Here is a 22,075-nt window from a genome sequence, read left to right as displayed (position 1 = left end):
TCTGCAATCTACCCATCTGACAAAGGGCTAATATCCAGAATCTACAAAGAACTAAAGCAGATTTACAAGAAACAAACCAACAAACCCATTCAAAAGTGGGCGAAGGATATGAACAGACACTTTTCAAAAGAAGACAAATATCTGGCCAACAAACATATGAAAAAATGCTTATCATCATTTGTCATTGGAGAAATGCAAATCAAAACCACACTGAGATATCATCTCATGTCAGTTAGAATGGCAATCATTAAAAAATCTGGAGACAACAGATGCTGGAGATGATGTGGAGAAATAGGAACACTTTTACACTGTTGGTGGAAGTGTAAATTAGTTCAACCATTATGGAAGACAGTGTGGCAATTCCTCAAGGACCTAAAGATAGAAATTCCATTTGACCCAGCAATCCCATTACTGGGTATATACCCAAAGGATTATAAATCATTCTATCATAAAGACACATGCACATGTATGTTCACTGTGACGCTGTTTTTGACAGCAAAGACCTAGAACCAACCCAAATGCCCATCGATTATAGACTGGACAAGGAAAATCTGGCACATATACACCATGGAATACTATGCAGCCATAAAAAATGATGAGTTTGTGTCCTTTGTAGAGACATGGATGAACCTAGAAACCATCATTCTCAGCAAACTGACACAAGAGCAGAAAACCAACACGGCATGTTTTCACTCATAGGTGGGTGATGAACAATAAGAACACTTGGGCACAGGGAAGGGAACAACACTCACAGGGCTAGTTGGGGGGGGGGTTGGAGGGAGGGGGGACAGCGGGAGAGGGTGGGGAGGATGGGGAGGGATAACACCGGGAGAAATGCCTGAGGTAGGTGACAGGGGTGTAGGGGGGATGGAGACAGCAAACCACCATGGCATGTATGTACCTATGCAACAATCTTGCAGGATGCAGGATGTGCACATGTACCCCAGAGCCAAAATACAATTAAAAAAAAAGATCCTAGGGACAAGACAAAAAAGAAGAAAAAAGAAATGTGTTCTTATACACCTTATTGAAGCTGGATTTAAGAGCTAAATATATATATTTCAATCCAATAGATAGACTGATCTTGTTATTTTATATATATATACATTTTATATATATATATATATACATTATATATATATATATACATTATATATATATATACACATTATATATATATATATATATACATTATATATATATATATATACATTATATATATATATATAATGTTTCAGGACAGGCAGCTGGCTTCCCAGGCAGAGTGTCCAAGGTGTCCTTCAGGGTCCAGGTCCTCAGCTCTGTTGGCCCAGAAACTCAACTGTGTCAAGATGCTCACAGGGACAAGGCTCACAAGAAATGAGTTCCCGACTCAACAAGAGGCTACGCAAACACAAAGTCTATTGTGTGAATGTGTGAGAAGGGCTATTCCTTTCCAGCGAATGGAATACATGTGGCATGAGATACATACTTTCACTCTTCCTAACTTCTGCTGACAAACTTTTTTGATAGTCAATTGGTAAATATATATATTGGTAATATATATATTTGGTAAAAAATGATATTGAGTTGGTAATAAATGATACTGAGAAAAATAAAGCAGGAATAGGGGATAGTGAATGCTGGTGAACAGCATATTGCAATTGTAAAAAAAAAAAAAAAAAAGTATGGTCAGAGAAGAGCTGATAAAGAGACATATGAGAGAAGACCTGAAGGAGTTGAAGGCAAAGGCTAGGCAGAAAATAGGTGTTAGAGAATTCCAGGCACAAGGAACAAGAGGCAAGTGCAAAAGCCTGAAGTGGGAGCTTGCCTGATATGTACAAAAACCAACCAGGAGGTTAGTCATATCTGGAGAGGCATGAGCATAGGGATATCAGAGAAGGTAGGAGGGAGGGCAGCTTGTGTCAGATCTTATGGGCTAAGGTAAAAACATTGGCTTTTATTCTAAGTGGAATGGGATGTTATCAAATGGAGTAACAGGGCCTAAAATCATTTCAACAAGATCACTCTTGCTATTGTATTGAAATTAGGCTGCAGGAGAGGGAAAGGGAGGAGGCAGAGAGATCAGTTAGAAGACTTGAAATAATCAAGGTAAGATATTGAGATCTGAATACTAGCAGTGGATGTGGTAAGTCAGATTCTGGACATATTTTCAAGAAAAAACCAATAGGATTCCCTGATATATTGGATGTGAGGTATGAAAGAGGGACATCATGACCCTGGGGGTTTTGGCCTGAGCAACTGGAAGTATGATATAGACCATCAGAATTTGGGGTCGGGGTGGTGGAGAACAGGAGTTAGTATTGATTCTGCTATGTCAAGTGGGCAGTTGGATATATGAATGTGGAGTTCAGAGGACTGACCCAGCCTGGGTATCAAAACTATCACTATATTGTTGGTATTTAAACACAGGATGCAAGACAAGATCACCAAAGGAGCTGTCTGAGATTTGAGCTCTGGGACACTCCAGCATTTCCAGGGGTTGGAAATGAGGAGAATTGACTGTGAATTGACCATTACATTAAATTTGGCAATGTGAGGATATTAGTGATTGCAACAAAGGTGGTTTCAAAGGAGTGGTGAGAGTGAAAGCTTTTTTGGAGTAGACTTTAGAGAGAATGTGATGGGAAAAATTAGAGATAGCAAGTATAGACAATTCTTTCAAGGAATCTTGTCATAACGAGGAACGTAGAAATGTGTTAGCACCTAGATGGGGATAGGGAAGTCAAGAGAAGGTATTTTGTCATTTAAAACATGGCAGAAATTACAGCACATATGTCTGTAATTAATAGGAATTATCAAATGGAGAGAAGGAACTGATCATAAGGGACAAACAGAAAAGAACTGCTGGGCAGTGTTCTTGAACATTGAGAGGAAAGGAGCACTAGGACACAAAAGGAGCATTTAGTCAGGTGGTAACTGGGGGAAACGCAGAGGACAAATGTATGTTTTCTACATCTCTATACTTTTTCAATTTTCTTCCACTGGCTCTAATCAAACTGCAGGCTATGCAAAGCTGACACCTCAATACCAATGATCCAGTCATAGCCCTTCCTCTAAAATCATCGCCTAACATTTCCGGGCCTCAGCTTTGCCAGCTGAAAATAGGGAGCTTCTTTCAATTAAAAGTCAGAAATTTAAATTTGCATGCCATTAAAAGAAAAGTGCTGTGGTGTAGGGGAAGAATACTGTACTGGATTTAGGAACGTGGGCTTGTATCCCAGCTTTGCCACTGTCAAGCAATGTGATTATGGAGAAGGCAGAGAATCTTTCTGAGATTTTTTTTCTCCAAACTAAATTGGTTGTAAAATGATTATAACAATTTCAGAAAGATGTTTCATTGTGAGTAATGCTTTAAAAACTATACAGCTCTATGAAAATGAAGGTTTTAGAATAACTCTCAGAATGGAGACTTTAACCCACTTTGCTCTATTTTCACCTGTTTTTGCTTTTTAAAACAGAAATTGTCATCACAAACAAAACTCTTTTCTGAAAAGCTCCTGTTTTTGTCCCCGTAAAAGAAAAGGAAGCAGAGGCTAGGGCAAATTTGTGAAAAACCAAAGTCCTGGTCATGCTTAAGTAGGAGTCTGGAATGCTTCCCTTCATTTCTCTTTTGTTGGACATTTTCTCCTTCTCTCTGTCCTGGAAGCCAGCTTTTCTCCTACTGCAAATCGGAAGCTCCTAGCCCCAGACTTGTCCATGCAGGTGGAATTCTCCCCTGGAAACTGCCTCACTTACTCCTGGTTGTCTCCACAGTCCAAGCTGTGAACTCACAAACAATACCTTCTTGAGGCTCTAACCCAGCCCCTGCCACAACAGATGCTGTTTGTAAAGAGTTGAAGCAACTGCTGTAAATGTTGGTGAAGTATTGACTAGCATCATCAGCACAGCTCTGCACACATAGGTGCTCAGGAAGGATTCCCCTAAGTGTGGGAGGTTCTACAGGAATAGGACCCTGCAAGTGGTTCTGTTAACTCTTCCCAATCACACCATTTCTAGCAAACTCTGACCAATCCAGGTGTCTCAAGACTCTTGCCTTTATGCAGTCTTACCCTATCATACCCATGTTAGCCCCACATCGCCAAAAGTGCACAAGTTTTTCATGGACACATTTCTGTTGCATAAGTCACGGTTGAAGATATTTCAGAAAGCAAATTATTACCATTGCTTTATGCCTGTCTGTAGTGCTCCTTACGGAATTCTGAACAGGTAGCATTAACATGCTTTAATTGAAAATCCTTGAAAAGGGAAGCTAATGAAGCTCTAATTTAAGAAATATTCTGCATTGGTCAGCATTGAGTATTTGAGAGGGCTGGGTGCCCTATCAGTGGTCCCTCATGAAGCTCACCCCAGTTAACTGTACTTGTCCGCTGAGCCTCTTTGTTCAGGATGACATTTAAAGCAAAATGCATAAAGGATGGGCCAGTGCCAGGGTGAAGAGGAAGACATGGAGTGGGTGGGCTGCTTACATGCTCTGGCAGAAACAATGAGCTGAAGATGTGACTGGGTAGCAGAGGGCACATTGGAAAAGAGGCCCACAATCAAAGCAACGAGAGCATCGGGGCAGGGGTCTCCTCCCTTGGGGGACTTCTGATCCAAGTCTCAGGAGATTTTTTAATGGAGTAAATTCAAGTATAAATAAATAAGCCCTATGAGACAAAAACAATCATTCATTTACTGTACTAGTTTCCTATTGCTGCTGTAAGAAATTACTACAAATTTACTGGCTTAAAACAACACAGATACATTCTCTTACAGTTCTGGAAGCAAGAAGTATGAAATTAGTTTCACAGGGCTAAAGTCAATGCATCAACAGGGCTGATTCTTTCCAAAGGTTCTGAGGGGAAAATCCATTCCCTCACCTTTCAGCCTCTACTGGTTGCCATATCCCTTGGCATGTGGCCCCTTTCTCCATCTTCCAAGTTCAGTATGCCAGTCACTCACTGCTTCTTTTATGGCACTGCCTTCTCCTCCTTCTCCTGAGTCTCTCTTATAAAGACCCTTATGATCCCATCAGGCCCACCCGGATAATTAAGCAGAGTCTCTGTCTCAAGATCTTTAAATTAATCACAGTTTGAGAGTCAGAAAAAAAACCAAAGTGTTTTTTCCTGTTCTTTCTCTCAATTGTCAACATTCCTGTGACCCTAGATTTGTGGAAAAATTTCCCCACATACCACATGAGCAGTTCTCCAGCAGACACCGGCTGGCTGTCTTCTAATTCAATTCATTGCTGACATCATCTACCTGGAGGTAGCCTAAGAGCCCACAGATTGAGGGTGCAGTCCCTAAGACTGCCACTCATCTCAGATGCCAGTCTCAAGACTGGGCCTGGCTACAAAGACTGACTGGCTACGAAGTGGGGTTCCCACAATTCCCTCCTCAGATTAGATCAATTTGCTGGAGTGGCTCATAGAACTCAGTAAATCATGCTACTTATGTTGATCGCTTTATAATAAAGGATATTCCGAAGGGTACAGATAAATAGCCAGATGGAAGAGATGCACAGGGCAAGGCATGTGGGAAGGGGCATTGTAGGTTCCAGCCCTACAGGGTCGTGGGGTGTCCCCTATCACTATGCTGAAGCGCTAGATCCGAGAAATAAAGACACAAGATATAGAAGGACAAAGAAAGCAAAGCTGGGCTCGGGGGGGCCGACACCACTTATAAGCAGAGACAGGCGAAGCCCTGAATGTCCAAAAGTGTCTGTATTTATTGGGTATAGGTTAGGGGGCAGGGTAGTCAGTGAGGTCATCTAAGAACAGTGATAGGGTCAAGACAATCACGTGTGCAATAAGCAAAGGGTCCACCCCCATTAGGTCACCGAGGCAAGGAGGTGGGCCGTGTGCAGCAAGGGGTGCAGTGTGCAACATCTCTTATCTAGGGGCAGGCTACTTCTAAGGAATTCTATAGGAGGATGCTTTGAGCACAGTAGCTAAAGAGCTGACAGGGTATACAGCCACCTGCTGGCGGCTTCCAGTGATTTTTATAAGAGGATGCTTTGAGTCAGTACATAGCAACAGGGCTGACAAGGTATACAGCCACCTAGGTGCAATGGTATCAGAGGGGTTTTAAGCCCTCGGATGCTCATCGGCTTGCCAACCTGAGGCCAGCTTTCCACAAGAACTGGATGCAAGGTACTACAATTCCCTTTCAGGAGGTGTGACTCTTGCTCCAAGTCTGCCATACAGAGGGTATCTTTATGATACTGAACGCTGCTGCCTGGGCCAGCCTGCCATGTAGCACATGCCCTTTCAGACAGGGGCACTACTGCTGGGCCACAAATTCTTGTCCTGGTATAACTGTTTTTTCCCTTAAATCATGCTTTGCACCACATCTGCTCTAGACATTCCTCCGACTATAAGCAAGATATGATTATATATGTATAGCTGCTTATTCCTTAATCATGCTCTGTACTGTATCTGCTCTAGGCATTCCTCTATGAACTAAGATATAAATATATATATAGGGAAATAACTGAGTAGTAAGATATTCTTCAGGCACTAATTGTTCTGACTATAAACTAATACATAATTACATATAAAGGATTACATAAAGGAAATAACTGAGTTGTAACACTATAAACAGATATTCTTTGGGCACTAATTGTGCCAGGGATCTGCTTAGCTCTCCTTCCTTGGTGCCCAGATAGGGGGTTACCCACAGGGCATGGAGCTCCCATACCTACTCCTGGCACACTGTGCTCTAGGAGCTTCCACATGTTCAGCTATCCAGAAGCTAGCTCTCTGAACTCAGCCCTCTGACGTATGTAAGGAAACTTTATTAAGTGGAGATTATTGATTAAATTATTGACCACTGGTGGGTAATTCAACTTTCAGTCGCTCTCCCCTCCCCAGAAGTTGGTGGGTGGAATGCTGAAGGTTCCAAACTTCTGTATTGGTCCATTTTCACACTGCTATAAAGAACTTCCCTGAGACTGAATAATTTATAAAGGAAAGAGATTTAATTGACTCGCAGTTTTGCATGGCTGGGGAGGCCTCAGGAAACTTACAATCACGGCAGAGGGTGAAGGGGAACCAAGCACCTTTTTCACATGGCAGCAGGAGAGAGAGAATGAGGGAGGAACTTCCAAACACCTATGAAACCATCAGATCTGATGAGAACTTACTATCATGACAACAGCATGGGGAGACTGCTCCCTTGATCCAATCACCTCCCTCCCTCTCTCCCTCTACACATGGGGATTATAATTCAAGGTGAGATTTAAGTGGGGATACAGAGCCAAGCCATATCACCCTCTAAACATGGGGTTGGTTCCCTTGGCAATCAGCACCCAACGGGAGGCTATTCAGGAGACCCCAACCATCAGTCAAGTCTTTATCATACAAAAAGATTCATATCACTTGGGAGATTCCAAGGATTTTAGTTGTTATATGCCAGGAAACTAGGAGGAAGACCAAATATATATTTCACAATATCATGCACAGCTACAAAGTCCCTTTTGACATAAAAGGTAGCATTCCTAGGTTGTGGGTATATCTGGGGTGACATTATTCAGTCTACTCCAATTTAGGCTTAACAGCTAGGACTTAATAAGTGGTCATTTATCTAGTGGGTAAAATGGAAATAAATAATTTTCAAGGTAAACACTTAATGAAAAATTCACAACTGCCTGGAAATTGTTTTGAAAGCAAACATTCATTAAAAAATTTTTGCCTTTTATTTTAGATTCAGAGGGTGCATGCTCAGGTTATATGCATATTATTGCATGATGCTGAGGTTTGGGGTACAAATGGATTGCGTGACCCAGGTAATGAGAATATTAGCCAATAGGTAGTTTTTCAGCCCATGCCTCCCTCCTTTCCTCCCCCTTCTAATAGTCCCCAGTGGCTACTACTCCCATCTTTATGTCCATGTGTACTCAATGCTTAGTTCCCACTTGTAAGAACATGTGGTATTAATTTTTTGTTGTTGTTTCTGTATTAATTCACTTAGGATAATGGCCTCCAGCTGCACCCACTTTGCTTCAAAAAACATGATTTTGGTTTTTCTATGTCTGTGTAGTATTCCACCATTGATGGCCACCGAAGCTGATTCCATGTCTTTGCTATTCTGAACATATGAATGCATGCATCTTTTTGGCAGAATGATTTATTTGGCTTTGGGGATATATCCAGTAATGGGATTGCTGGGTCAAATTGTAGTTCTGTTTTCAGTTCTTTGAGAAATCTCCAAACTGCTTTCCACAGTGGCTGAGCTAATTTACATTTCCACCAGCAATGTATAAGTGTTCTCTTTTCTCCACAGCCACACCAACATCTTTTTTTTCTTTTTTTTACTTTTTAGTAATAGCCATTCTGATTGGTGCAAGATGGTATCTCATTGTGGTTTTTTTTTTTTTTTTTTTTTTTGAGACGGAGTTTCGCTCTCGTTACCCAGGCTGGAGTGCAATGGCACGATCTCAGCTCACCGCAACCTCTGCCTCCTGGGTTCAGGCAATTCTCCTGCCTCAGCCTCCTGAGTTGCTGGGATTACAGGCACACGCCACCATGCCCAGCTAATTTTTTTGTATTTTTAGTAGAGACGGGGTTTCACCATGTTGACCGGGATGGTCTTGATCTATTGACCTTGTGATCCACCCGCCTCGGCCTCCCACAGTGCTGGAATTACAGGCTTGAGCCACCGCACCCGGCCTCATTGTGGTTTTTATTTGCATTCCTCTGATGATTAGTGATGTGGAGCATTTTTCCACCTGGCAAACACTCATTGACCAATGACTTGGGCAGGTCATTAGTTCCCCCAGAGGATACTCAGCAATGAAGGAGGCCTCGTTCCCCAACAGGAAGAGTTGAATCTTGTGGGGTGGAGACTCACAGATGTTCAAACAGCGACAAGAGAAGTTCATCTTTTTTTTTCTCTTTTCCAGCAAATGCTTGCTGAGAGCCTACCCTTGCCAGACCCTATTGCCAAGCTGGGGATTTAGAGGCATGAGACATGTGCTCACAGTTTATTTCAGAGGATTAGTAGAAACTGAGCCAAAATCTAGGCAGCACATGCACATGTGAGGGATACACATAGAGTGCTTAGGAGTTAGAAGAGAGGGGAATCACTGCCTTTTCAAAATTACTGGGATCCCAGAAAGACACCTTTTATCCTGCTCAAAGAACAAATAAAGAGAATGTGCTTGCTATCTTCCTCTTTAATAACACAGAAGGAACAGGCAGAGAAAACGAGAGAGAAGAATGGAGGGTAGAGGCAAACTACTAAGAAAACCACAGGAGAAGGTGAGGTGCTTCTGGATTTCAAAGCCAAAAGTAAAGGCTTTTGATAGAGTCAAAGGGGGAAAATGAAGTTTGTTCATTCATTCATTCATTCATTCATGCAGTAAGTATTTATTGAACATCTACCAATTGCCAGGCACTGTTCTAGCGATAAAGCAGTAGTTAAAGCAACTCCTATCCTCATGAAGCTTACTGATATGGTTTGGCTGCATCTCCATCCAAATCTCAACTTGAATTGTAGTTCCCATAATCCCCATGTATGGTTGAAGGAGGTGGGAGGTGGCTGAATCATGAATCATGGGGGCAATTACCCTCAGGCTGTTCTTGTGATGGTGAGTGAATTCTTACAAGATCAGATCTGATGGTTTTATAAGGGGCTTATCCCCTTTTGCTTGGCACTTCTCCTTCCTCCTGCTATGTGAAGAAGGATGTATATGCTTCCCCCTTTGCCATGATTCTATGTTTCCTGAGACCTCCCCAGCCAAGCTGAAATGTGAGTCAATTAATCCTTTGTCCTTTATAAATTAGCCAGTCTTGGGTATGTCCTTATAGCAGCATGAGAATGAACTAATACACTGACATTCTATGTAACAAATAGGTAAAATATGTAGTATAGGTTAAAAAGTATATCATCCGGTGCTTTGTCTTATGGAGACAAATTAAGCAAGGAAGGGGGACAGGGTGCTGATGGAAAGGATTGTTCCTCTCCTAGGTGAAGAAGTATTTATGAAGCGTCTATCACGTGTGCTAAATGCTACAGGGCAGAGATGAATTCATTCATTTGTTCATTAAATATTTATTGATTGTCTATGCGACAGTCAGTGTGCTAAACCCTAGGAAAACAAGGTGTCTGCCATAAAGAAACTTCCAGGCTAGTGTGAAAGTCAGTCATTTAATAATGCACTGTTCAAATGTACAATTACAAACTAAAGTAAAAGCTATGAATAGGACTGGGTGTGGTGGCTCACACCTAAAATCTCAGCACTTTGGGAAGCCAAGGAGGAATGATCCCTTGAGGCTAGGAGTTCCAGGCTGTACTATGCAATGATTATACTTGTGAATAGCCATTGCTCTCCACCCTGGGCAGCAAAGTGAGACCCTTATCTCTACAAAAAATACAAAAATTAGCCAGGCATGGTGGCGACAGTCCTTGCTACTTACTCAGAGGCTGAGGCTGGAGGTTGGCTTGAGCTGGGGAGTTCAAGGTTGCACTGATCTGTGATCATGCCATTGTACTCCAGCCTGGGCAACAGAGTGAGACTTGGTCTCTGAAAAAAAAAAAAAAAAAAAAAAAAAAAAAAAGCTATGAATAGAATAGTTAAAAGAAAAGAAATTAAATTTAACAGAGTTTAAGTGAACAAAAAACAAGTTATGAATCAGGCAGCCCTAAAAACCAGAATAGGTTCAGAGCAACTCTGGGGCTGCCACATGGTTGTATAATACTTATGGACAGAAACAGGAAAGTGATGTACAGAAAACATAAGTGAAGTACAGAAACAGCCGGATTGGTTACAGCTCATCATTTGCCTTTTTGAACAGTCTGAACAGTTGGCTGCTATAATGAGCTAAAACTCCATGACTGGCGCAAGAGTAAATTACAGTTCACTATGTACAAAGAAAATTTTAGGGTGAACCTAAAATATGTAAGGAGGCAGCTTTAAATTAATTTAACAGACTATAATACGTACACGTACTTAAGTTTGGCGATCACAGCAGGCATCTCCAAGGGAGTGATATCTGACTTGAAATCCAAAGAATGTATAAGAATGAAAGACATAAACGCTTGTTATAAACTACTACAACTGGCCAGGCACAGTGGCTCACGCCTGTAATCTCAGCACTTTGGAAGGCCGAGGAGGGCGGATCACGAGGTCAAGAGACTGAGACCAGCATGGCCAACATAGTGAAACTTCGTCTCTACTAAAATACAAAAATTAGCTGGGCGTGGTGGTGGGCACCTGTAGTTCCAGCTGCTTGGGAGACTAAGTCAGGAGAATTGCTTGAAGCCAGGAGGCGGAGGTTGCAGTGGGCCGAGATTGCGCCACTGCACTCCAGCCTGGTGCCTGGCAAAAGAGCAAGACTCTGTCTCAAAAAAAGAAAAAAGAAAAAACAAAAAAACTACTATAACTAAAACAGTGTGGTATTGCCACAGAGCTGGGTAACTAGATAACGTAAGAGAACCAGGAGGCCAGAGCTAGACTCATACACCTATGAAAACTGATATATGACAGGGGTAGCAGGTCAGTTGCAGGTCAGTGGCCAGGTGTCAGCAATTCAATAAATGTTACAAAAAACCTTAGCCATATGGAAAAATGAAATTGTATCCCTGCCTCACATCTTATACAGAAATCAATTGCACATGGTTGAGAAACTTAGATACGAAAGGAAAATCTCTAAATCTTGTTGGGGAAAATATAGAATATCTTTAAGGGATTGTGTAGAAATAGACAAGCCACAAAAATCACTAACCATAAAGGCAAAAAAATTGAAGATTGGTACATATGGTTACATTGCAATTCAAATTTCTATTCATCAGCCCACAAAAAAGTCGGACAGAAAAGAAAGAAAAAAAAAGAATAAGTTACAAATTACGAGAAAACATTTGTAACTGGTAAAGAAGGGGTATCTAAAATATATGTAAAAGACTCCTAAAAATTAGTAAGAAAAATACAACTCAACAAAAAATGAGCAAAAATCATGAGCAGGCATTTTTTTTTCTGAAAGGGAAACTCGATGGGAAATAAATATATGAAAAGTGTTCAACCTCATTAGCAGTTATTAGGTAATGCAAACTGGGTTCCCAGGACATCATTTTACACTTATCGCGTTGCCAAAAATTAAAATATCTAACAATAATACCCAAGCACCTTCAGGTAAATCAAAAGTAAAGGCATTTGATTAAGTCAAAGAGAGAAAATTAAGTTTTTTTTATTAATTCATGCAGTATTTATTGAGCCTGTGGTGGTGTGTGTTTTGGGGGTGAGGGTTGGTAAAGTGTTATGAGTTATTGTTTTCACCCCCCGATTCTTATATAGAAGACCTAACCCCCAGTACCTAAGAACGTGATCTTATTTGAAGACAGAGCCTTTACACAGGTAATCAAGTTAAAACAAGGTCGTTAGGATGGACCCTAATTGAATATGACTGGTGTCTTCATACAAGGGGAAATGTGGACACAGGGACACACATAGAGAAAAGAAAATGGGGAGACACAGGGAGAAGATACCCCTTCTCCTGGCCCCTCTCCTACAAAACCGAGGAGAGGCATGGAACAGATCCTTCCCTCACAGCCCTCAGAAGGAACTCACTCAGCCCACACCTTGATTTTGGACTTCCAGCACCCAGACTTGTGAGACAATTAAATGTTTGTTGTTTAAGCTGCTCAGTCTGTGGCACTTTATTACATCAGCCCTAGCAGAGTCAAACAGGTGGGGATCTGCTTTTAGGCTTCTCTGCCTCACACAGGTCCCGAGGCAGGAACTGCCTTTATCTGTAATCAAGGGTGGGCGGGATTGCCAAAGTTCCGAAATGCACGGTGAAGATCCTCTAACTATGCCTGCCATGCCGCTCCCGGCGCGGGGCCCTCGTCCTCCCTTTCTCCAACCAGCGAACGAATAAACGCTTGAGCGCTCTGAGTAAATGCCTCCAACTCGGTGACACCCCCGCTTCGGCCCCACCAGCAAACACCCGCCCCGGACCAGGGCCAGAACAGGTGCCCAAGAGGCCTGTTGAATGAATACATTCATGCGCTCTTCGGAGCTGCCTGAATTCTTGTTTCACCAGCATCCCCCCTCTGCCCGGTCACCCAGACGGCCTTCTCCAACCTTGCCGAGTTGAAGCTGAGGAGCTCTCAGTGTGGCAACTCTGCTTATGAAGGGAAGGGGCCAGGTTGCAGAGGGGTGGCGTAGCAGCGAGGACGCCCCCGCTCAGCACCCCGCCAGCCTCGGGATCGCGCGCTGCCCTGGGGGGAGGGCTGGTCCAGAGCCAGCGGCTCGCGAGTGAGAACCCCCCGAGCCCGGTCCCTCTCAGGGAGCGGGCCAGCCGCCGACGTCCCCGCCTGCGGGGTCCACCCGCGCCTCTGCCCGCCGGGGCGCGCGTGTCCGGGTCTCGGCCGGTTCCTCGTCCGCCAGGCGGAGCTGCAGGGCGGCGCCACGAGTCCTCCGGCCCGCGGGGTAACCGCGCACCGGCCCCCGGCCCACAGCCAACCCCAGTTCGACAACATGTTGGGCGTCTCACTCCGGGTGGGTTCCGCGGCGGGGTGTATTTAAGGGGTATTTAAGAAGTATCTCCGTCGCGGCTGCCAGAAGGAAAGAGGCGGGAGGCGCGGAGGCCGACTAGCGACCCCCCGGGCTGCGCGGAGCCGGAGCTGGAGGCGGGGCAGAGGTCGAGGGCCGGACCGCGAAGGGCGGGGAGCGGGGCGGGACGGCTGGGGTTCCGGAAGGCGTGGTGAGGGCGGGGACTCCAGCGCCACAGCTGGAGGAGACGAACCTTTCCCTGACAGGCTTGCGTCGGGAGGTGAGCTGGCCGGCCTTGCCGGGTAGGGACAGATGCGGGGAGGCTGGCCGAGTCTCTGGCAGTTGAGTGCCCAGGCCCCCTTCGCCCTGTCCTGGAGAGTGTTGGGGAGTTCCCAGGCCCTAAGTCACGGGGCACGCCTTAGAGCTACGCACCCAAGTTCTGTCTTTAGGGACTGGGCCCCTTACTCCGGATTGTGTGTTACGGGTAATGTCCTCCCCCTCCATCTCAAGGAAGGGTCGCCCAGTGTGGGAACCTTTGGCTGTGGCCAGGAGGGGCCTAGTGAGCTGAGCACCCCAGGCCATGTGTGCGGCCCGGTCCAGGGGCCTGAAACATCCTGCCCATGTGACCTGCAACTGACCCCTCCCTACCCTCTGGGCCACCATAGGCGGTCCCAGCCACCTTCTGTGTCACTACCGTTCCCTCTGCCTGTTTCCTTCAGGCGGAGCCCAGCTTCTGTGCCTTTGGTGTGGGGAGGGTATGTTGTGCCTGAGAGCTGCCCTGCCCAGGCCGTGCAAGACCTGAGGTGCTCTGGTCACATGTCTGCCAGGACCCATCCCTGCTCCTGGCCATCACAGTCATTGGGGTCACTGTGCTCGTGTTGGTCCTGAAGAGCATGAACTGCAGGAGGAGAGAGCCTGTCACCTTACAGGACCATGAAGCCAAGTACGCACTGCCTTTGATTGAGAAAGAGGTAATGGGCAACCCTGTGGGTGGAAGGCAGTAAGTGGATGATGGCTGGGATGGCAGGGCAGTCAGTCATCTCATGGCCTCCGGTTCACTCCCTGCCGCCCTGTGTGCTGGTGCTGGAATAGCGCCAAACGGACCTCCTTTCCCAGGCATCTCAGCTTCCCAGCAAGGCTTCTAGAAAGCTGACAAAACCTGCCTACGTTTTGTTTTATTAGAAAATCAGCCACAACACCCGGAGGTTCCGCTTTGGACTGCCTTCGCCGGACCATGTCTTAGGGCTTCCTGTAGGTGAGTGGGGCTTGGGTCATCACCAGGACTGGGCCTACGGGGGCTAGGACCTCCACTCCTAACAGAAACACAGGTTTCCTATGTCCTGAAGTGTGGAAGATGCCCTCATGCGCCTCCTCAGCCATGTCAGCTTAGGGACATAGGTGGATGGATGTGGGACAGTACATTTATTTTCTTCATTGTTCTAATTGGGTTGACACAAGAGTGGTACCTCAGTGAGCACTGAAAAGAAGTGAAACTAAAGCAAAAGGCTTGAGATCTCATGGAAGGCTCTTTGCTGGGCAACTTTAGGGAAGTCCTTCAATCTCTCTGAGACTCAGTCTATGAAATGGGGTCTCTGAGACCTGCCTGCCTACCTTACCTGAGTTGTTGTGAAAGTAGCGTGTCTAATGGATATGAAAATTCAGAATAGGCAGAGTGTTGTGCACATGGGAGGGATGGGAGGAACCATTCAGGGGAAAGGCCCAGAATGTGCAGGTAGGCAGGAATGAGTCAGGTGCCCCCTGCCCCCACTGTCACTTAGATTCTCTGCAGGGGCCTCAGGCCCATGTAAGGAGGGACCAGCCCTAGGAGTTGTGGATACCAGCCCTAGCAGTCCTAGAGTTGAGTTATCCCATTTCTAATCTGTCACACCACTAGATAGCTGAGTCAGTCTTAGTGTAGCAGAAAACTTATTGTAATATCAGAGATTCAGAAAAGCTTTATACCGTCTGCTAGTGCTGCTTGCTTGCCTGGTGGTTCCTACTCCATGGCCTGTTTGTCTTATATGCACAGGACAAAACTTTGACCACAACTCTATCAGGTGGTGAGATGACAGCCTAGCCAGCTGGCTGGGCCCTAAGCCTCCCTGCTGCTCCCTCCCTCCCTTTCTATGCATGAGAGTTCAGTGTCATGCGTGCAGTCTCCCAGCTCTCTGCTCGGCCTGTCAGGCCAGTCCTGTTGGCAGGAAGCTTAAAAGAATGAAAAGCTTTGAGAAATAGAATTTCTTAGAAACTGCTTTGACCCACTATCTCCTCAGCCTTGGTATAGGCAGTGCAAAGTTAGTGGGACAAGGTAATGTAGAGGCCTCTGATTAGAGGCTCTAATATGAGGCCTCAGAGTTCGCTGCTTCATGCCAGCTCAGTGGATGTAAAGTCAGTTAGAGATGGGGCCTGAAGGACCAGCCAGGGATCCTCAATTGCCCTGCGGATACTCTCAGGCCAGGACTAGGTGGCTGCATATGAAAGAGCTTTTCCACATTTCTAGTTTCATGTTTTCAGAAGGAAGCTAGGGGTCTCAGACACTTATTCCTGGGTATCCCTGGTGCCCAGAGGGACCATGACTAGAGTCATTGAGTGTGTTCTGAGCTGAGGGTGTTGACACCTCAAGCTTCAGGGCCACCTCAAAGACTTGGCTCATGCCCTTGAATCAGCTTCAGGGCCCGTCCCCTCTAGTGCCTACTCTGCCTGCTTTTTTCTCCTCCTGCCTCCTTCTCCCTGCACCTTAGGTCTTGGTTTCTATCCATAACTCTGTTCCATCTTCCTTGTCTCTTGACTAAACTTCCTGTATGTAGCCCACTCAGTTTCTGAGGGAGTAGAAACTAAGGGAATAGAAACTGACTACACACAGGAAGTTAGTCAAGGGTTAGGGTTAGGGTTAGGTATCTTTCTCTTGCCTCTAGCTCTTAGTATCTCTTGATTGCACTCCTGTCCCTGCCACTAATTGCCTTAGTAATTTGAGTCTCGCATTTTGGATCCAACAAGTCGTAGCTGCCCAGTGTATCATCTGACAGTAGGATGTAGTCGTGATCCTTAGGTCTCTGGCCACACCTGGTTAATTAAATTCTGCCCATTAAGGGCAGAGTTACATGGTTTAAAATTTCACTGCTAGTCCTCACAAGGCCACAGGCCAGGAAGACATGATATTGTTGCTTCATTTGCTCCATGGGTACCCAAATTCTAGGGCCCTTGTAGTATCTGTGAGCCTAGGCCTGCTCTGTGCCTGGTACCAGGATTCAAATGGAGTAGCTGTAATTTATTCACAGACCCCAGTGATTCCTCCAGTTTAGGAAGAAATGAGTTTGTGAAGGCCACATATTTTTCTTGAAAATATACTCCATTTTCTTGAAAAAATACTCCTTTCTGTAACTTTTTTTTTTTTTTTTTTTTGAGACAGGGTCTCATTCTGTTGTCCAGGCTGAAATCTAGTGGCATAGTCTCAGCTTGTTGCAGCCTTGGCCTCCTGGGCTCAGGTGATGCTCCCATCTCAGCCTCCCAAGTAGCTGGGACTACGGGTATGCACCACCACACCTGGCTACTTTTTTTTTTTTTTTTTGCCTTTATTCTCAGCCCAGAGATGGGGTTTCGCCACGTTGCCCAGGCTGGTCTCGAACTCCTGAGCTCAAGTGATCCACCCATCTCTGGGCTGGGATTACAGGCATGAGCTACCATGCCCGGCCCCTTTCTGTAATTTTTAATAATCACTCTCCAACTTTAATGATCTTTTCCTGCTCCAAAAAGAAGTTACACTATGATCATAGGTGGGCAGGCATATCATCCCCATTTTACAGATGAAGAGGCCAAAACCCAGAGAGATGAAGTAATTTGCCTAGGGTAACACAGGGAGGCAGGGCAGGCCTAGGATCCAGGCATCCCAGATTTGGGCTCCTTCTCTGCTCTCTCCTTCCTGCCTGCTTTACATTCTGCCCCAGAATTTGCTCCCTTCACTGAAGCTCAGTCCTTTATTCCTGGGCCTTGTTTAAGCTAGACGTGCTTTGACTCAATGCTTGATGCCTTTTCTATAGGTAACCATGTCCAGCTCTTGGCGAACATTGATAATGAATTGGTGGTTAGGGCTTACACGCCTGTCTCCAGTGATGATGACAGAGGCTTTGTGGACCTAATTATAAAGGTGAATAGTGCCCACCATGTGTGGCTGCCTCATGCTTCCAAGCCTATCGAGGGTGGTAGGGTAGAGGGCCAGTGCTTTTTCTCTGAGGGGACATATGCCCTAGACAGGGCTTTTCAGCAGTGAAGCTACAGTTAACCTTGTGGCGGCTTCATCTTCAGGGATTGCTTACAGCAATTGAGTGAGCAGAACATTTTCTCTGCAAAGCTTCCAGCAGTAAATGCATTTTCCAGTTGTGTGTGGCTGTGGTGTTGTGTCTGGGAATATGAAAACAGTGCTGCCTTGCTTTTCAGATCTACTTCAAAAATGTACACCCCCAATATCCTGAAGGGGGGAAGATGACTCAGTATTTGGAGAACATGAAAATCGGGGATACCATCTTATTTCGAGGGCCAAAGGGACGCCTGTTTTACCATGGGCCAGGTACTGGAGGGGTTGACACTGGGCTTCCAGACGTGGGGGTGAAGATTCCTGCAATGATTCCATTGTTCTAGTACACTCCTCAGATTTGAGTCACATGGGCTTGTCCTTAGTCTTCATTCATTCACATACAATGCATAATAACCACACCTGTCCTACATTCACACATCCACTTCATGAGGTTGTAAGCTTTTTTAAGGTAGGGGAATTATGTGGTGTTTCCTCATCATTGTATTAATATCTCCAGCACAATGCCTGATACATAAATGGTGCCTGCTAATAGTCTCACATAGTCATCATTTACTCGCTGGTTGACGGCTGTGGGTGAGAATGCTTTTTGAGTCTCTTTGTTAACTTCAGCTTGCCCCTCTTCTTCCTCAGAACAAAAGGCCCATCGATTTCCTGAGCAGGCCCAGGCTCTATTCCTGCTTTGTGCACTGGGGCACCAGGGATAGCTGAGGAAACTGCCCTGGCTTACTTCTCTGGCTTAAAATGGCGCAGACAATCCCCTTAGTTGGACCTGCCTCCTGGGAGTCCCAAGGAATGTCAATGATCTTTTGCAGTCTCTTAGGCAAGAACTGCAGAGGTCATAAGTATTCTGTGTTTCCAGGGAATCTCGGAATCAGACCAGACCATACGAGTGAGCCTAAAAAAAAACTGGTCCATCACCTGGGAATGATTGCTGGGGGCACAGGTAAGGGCCTTCTAGGGTCTCCATTCAGAGAGCGAGCCCTGAGACCATACTGACTTGGAAGTTATTTGATCCTAGAAGGTACAACATTAGAGATTTCTCCCCCAGCTGTAGTAGGTGGGAAGGATGAACCAGTGACAGGTCTTGAAACTGACCTTGTGTGCCCTGCTTCCCCTAACCAATATGGTGGCTGCTCAGGAGCCTTGGTGGGGACCTTACAGGTCAGGCTGGGGTCAAAGCTGGACAGGCCCACCCATGCTGTCCCAGGAGCTCGTGGATCCAGTTCAAGCCCGACTCTTCCCATCCCTTGAAAATGAAAGCCTGAAGGAAGAGAACAGTCTTGAAGGAGACACACAAAGTGCCAGGCACCGTAACAGGCACTCTGAAAAGTATCACATCTACTCCTTGTCATTAATTGTTTGATGAATGAGGACACTGAAGAGCTTAGAGTGTTCTTTCCATCCAGCCATATGAAAATGAGAAAGACCTCTGACTTACTGTTGCATTAGAAAGGAAAATCAAAATGAAGGACTGTTCTCCACTTTGAGTTTTGGGGACAGAAGTGAGAAAAGGATAACTGGGGCCAGAGGAAGGTATGAAGCTTGCTGCAGGTCAGGGACTGTGGGCTTCAGAGATGGGGAGAAAGCTGGCTGCCCGCTCACTGTTTTCCAGGAATCACACCCATGCTGCAGCTCATTCGCCACATCACCAAGGACCCCAATGACAGGACCAGGATGTCCCTCATCTTTGCCAACCAGGTCAGTTCCTGCTGAGCTTGCAGTGGTAGGATGGAATGTTTGCTGAGCTGGGCTCTTGTTTTCATTTCTCCTCCATTGACTGAGCTCATGCTGCTTGGGTGCCTGTGGCTGTGGGAGGGCTTAGCGGGATCAACAGAGCTGCTGGCAGCTGGCGAAGCTGAGTCCAGGCCTGCTTTTTGCTTGTATTTAACTCTTTTGTGTCTCCTCAACCAACCCTGAGCCCGGAGCACTCCTTTCTTGCTTAGTATGTATTGCTGTGTTTTTGCTAAGTACAAAATTACAGATGTCCTCAGTGGACATTTGAGAAAATACAGAATATAAATATGTTTACTTATTTTTTTTTCTATATATGCTATATATTTTTAATTTATATATATTTTTTCACTCAGCATTACCACACAGGCATTTTCTTCTCATTAAGATGCTTTATAAATATTTTCATCATAGTCTCTATCAAGTTGCGCCATAATCTACTAACTTCTACATTCAAGCTGTTTTCAGTTATAAATAATATGGTGATGAATATTTGTGCCTACGCTTGATTACATTTTTAGATTATTTTCTAAAACAGAATCCCAGAAGTGGAATTACTGGGATGAGAATCATGAAGAGTTTTAAGATCCAGGCCTTCTGTGCAGTCTCTTTGAGGCTGTGACAGGTTATTTTTGGCTTTGGCTCCTTTTTCCCCAAATGAAACTCCAGACTGTTTTCTCTCCTTCACATATCTAGTGCTGTTCTACCACAGGATTTTCTGAGCTCATTACATTTCTTGCAGAAGATCCTGGGCCTGCAGTGAGCTTGTTCCACTTGGGTTTGCTGTGCTAGAGCTCATTGTAGATGTAGCAGGTAGGGCTGGAGCTCTGAGTGAAGCCACCTTGGCCAGTGCTTGGCTAAGGTCCTTCTAGCTGGAGGCAGTCATTACAGCTCTGTGGGAACCTACATCCTACGGCCAACTCCATCCACAAGACAGAGGGTTTGATCTGCAGGAGCAGTAGCAGAACTGTTGTTTGCCCTGGGAGTTGGCAGCCAGCACTCCAACTGGAGTGGCGGCAGCTTTGGAAAGAGTGTCCTGACCAGTGTAGTCAGTCTGGGGAACAACAGGATGGCCCTGGAGGGGCTTTTCTAGTGTTGCTTCTTTTCTAGACAGAGGAGGATATCTTGGTCAGAAAGGAGCTTGAAGAAATTGCGAAGACTCACCCAGACCAGTTCAACCTGTGGTACACCCTGGACAGGCCTCCCATTGGTACGATATCCAATGCCCTCACCCACCACGGGTCAGCTTCAACCCTTGACTACTTTGAGGACTGGTCTTTGTTTCTTTGTTTTTGTTTTATAGGACCAGATATGGGGGTGAAGCCTTGGGTTTTGGCTTCAGATGAGAAATGTGAGAAATTGAGGGAGAGAGGATTTGGGATGGCTTGCTGTTAAGGGCAATCAAGAGCAGGTGTCCAGTATACCAGCAACACCCCACATACTGCACTGAACATCAAAAGGGACACTGCCCCTGGCCACTCTGAACAGACACCCAACTCCACACGGCCATCACACACACACCTAATATGGGCACTGACCCCTTCACACTCACACCTCTGCTTACGGCCACCACACCTCTCACCACCCACCTTACCTGGACAGCAGTCTTCACATGCTGAGCCCCCAGACAGCTGCTGCAGCCCCAAACAGCATCCCAGCAACCACGGTGCACAGAGCACCCCACACTGCACCCAGCTGTTCCTGCTTTTCATACAGCTCCCTGCTCAGCAGAGTGAGCTACCCAACTGAGCAATTCTGAGCAGTTCCACTAACACCAGGCCACACCCTGCTGGACAACTCCAGCTGGCTGCATTGATTCACACACCTCGGTATACTTCATTGTGTTCTCCTTCCTTGTCATTGCTGACAGCTGACAGACGGGGGGTGGGGCTCAGGTTCCCTGCAGTGAGCCTGGGTCCTGGGGTGACTGCTGCAGAGGGCTATTTACCAGTTCTGAGACTTTTGGCAGGGAGCAGTAGTACAGAAACTTCTAAGCCTTTGTAGAGTGGCCTGTCACCACCTGCCTGGCTGAGGGTGGGTGTGCAGGCGGCCTGGGGTCAGGAACTCCACCTGGCATCCCAAAGCTTTTTCCTGCATCTGCTTCATTTCAGACTGGAAGTACAGCTCAGGCTTTGTTACCGCTGACATGATCAAAGAGCACCTTCCTCCTCCAGGGAAGTCCACACTCATCCTGGTGTGTGGCCCGCCGCTCCTGATCCAAACAGTGGCTCACCCTAACCTGGAGATGCTGGGCTATACCCAGGACATGATTTTCACCTACTAACACCTCCATGTGCTCAGCAAATTTACATGTCCCTTTTCATCTGTTTCAGAGTGAGTTCAATTTTACCACGTTAAACTGGGATGTTTTCAAAAGTGCCTTGCCATGTACTTGCGTGCACACACTGGTTCTCCTCTCTTTTGGGTGTGGGCTTGACAAGAAGGGCTCAAGGGGCTGGAGACTGGCTACTGAGCCCTCCTTGCTTGGAGGCTGGAAAGAGCTCCATTTCAGTAGCTTTCTTTGTGGTTTTGTGAAATAAACTCAAGTACAAAGCAGA

The 22,075-nt window shown here is 45.8% G+C and overlaps 1 protein-coding gene across 5 annotated transcripts; it reads left to right on the top strand.

Moving 5' to 3' along the window:
* The first annotated feature begins 12,925 nt into the window (after positions 1-12,925).
* On the top strand, positions 12,926-22,075 carry LOC116525079 (NADH-cytochrome b5 reductase 2). 5 transcript variants are annotated; one of them, XM_032240643.1, is made up of 9 exons: positions 12,926-13,480; positions 14,302-14,445; positions 14,657-14,729; positions 17,512-17,618; positions 17,909-18,038; positions 18,646-18,729; positions 19,399-19,484; positions 20,628-20,727; positions 21,629-22,075. In XM_032240643.1, the coding sequence occupies exons 1-9, from the start codon at positions 13,460-13,462 to the stop codon at positions 21,799-21,801; spliced, it is 918 nt and encodes a 305-aa protein (XP_032096534.1). In that variant the 5' UTR covers positions 12,926-13,459; the 3' UTR covers positions 21,802-22,075. The 5 variants fall into 5 exon arrangements, with proteins under 5 accessions (XP_032096534.1, XP_032096536.1, XP_032096535.1 ...); XM_032240645.1 differs by having other exon boundaries at positions 13,379-13,480; positions 14,194-14,445; XM_032240644.1 differs by lacking the exon at positions 12,926-13,480 and adding an exon at positions 13,695-13,754.

The sequence above is a fragment of the Sapajus apella genome, unplaced genomic scaffold (assembly GCF_009761245.1).
Source record: "Sapajus apella isolate SASKATOON/1434 unplaced genomic scaffold, GSC_monkey_1.0 scaffold47, whole genome shotgun sequence".
Taxonomy (NCBI): Eukaryota; Metazoa; Chordata; class Mammalia; order Primates; family Cebidae; genus Sapajus; species Sapajus apella.
Note: the sequence above shows the minus strand (reverse complement) of the source record. Positions and strands in the feature narration are given on the sequence as shown.

Coding starts and splice junctions, on each gene's coding strand:
- LOC116525079 (XM_032240643.1), top strand. CDS start 13,460: ATGTTGGGCGTCTCACTCCGG. Junction 13,481..14,301: donor TGTTGGGCGTCTCACTCCGG/GTGGGTTCCGCG, acceptor CATGTCTGCCAG/GACCCATCCCTGCTCCTGGC. Junction 14,730..17,511: donor TGTCTTAGGGCTTCCTGTAG/GTGAGTGGGGCT, acceptor CCTTTTCTATAG/GTAACCATGTCCAGCTCTTG.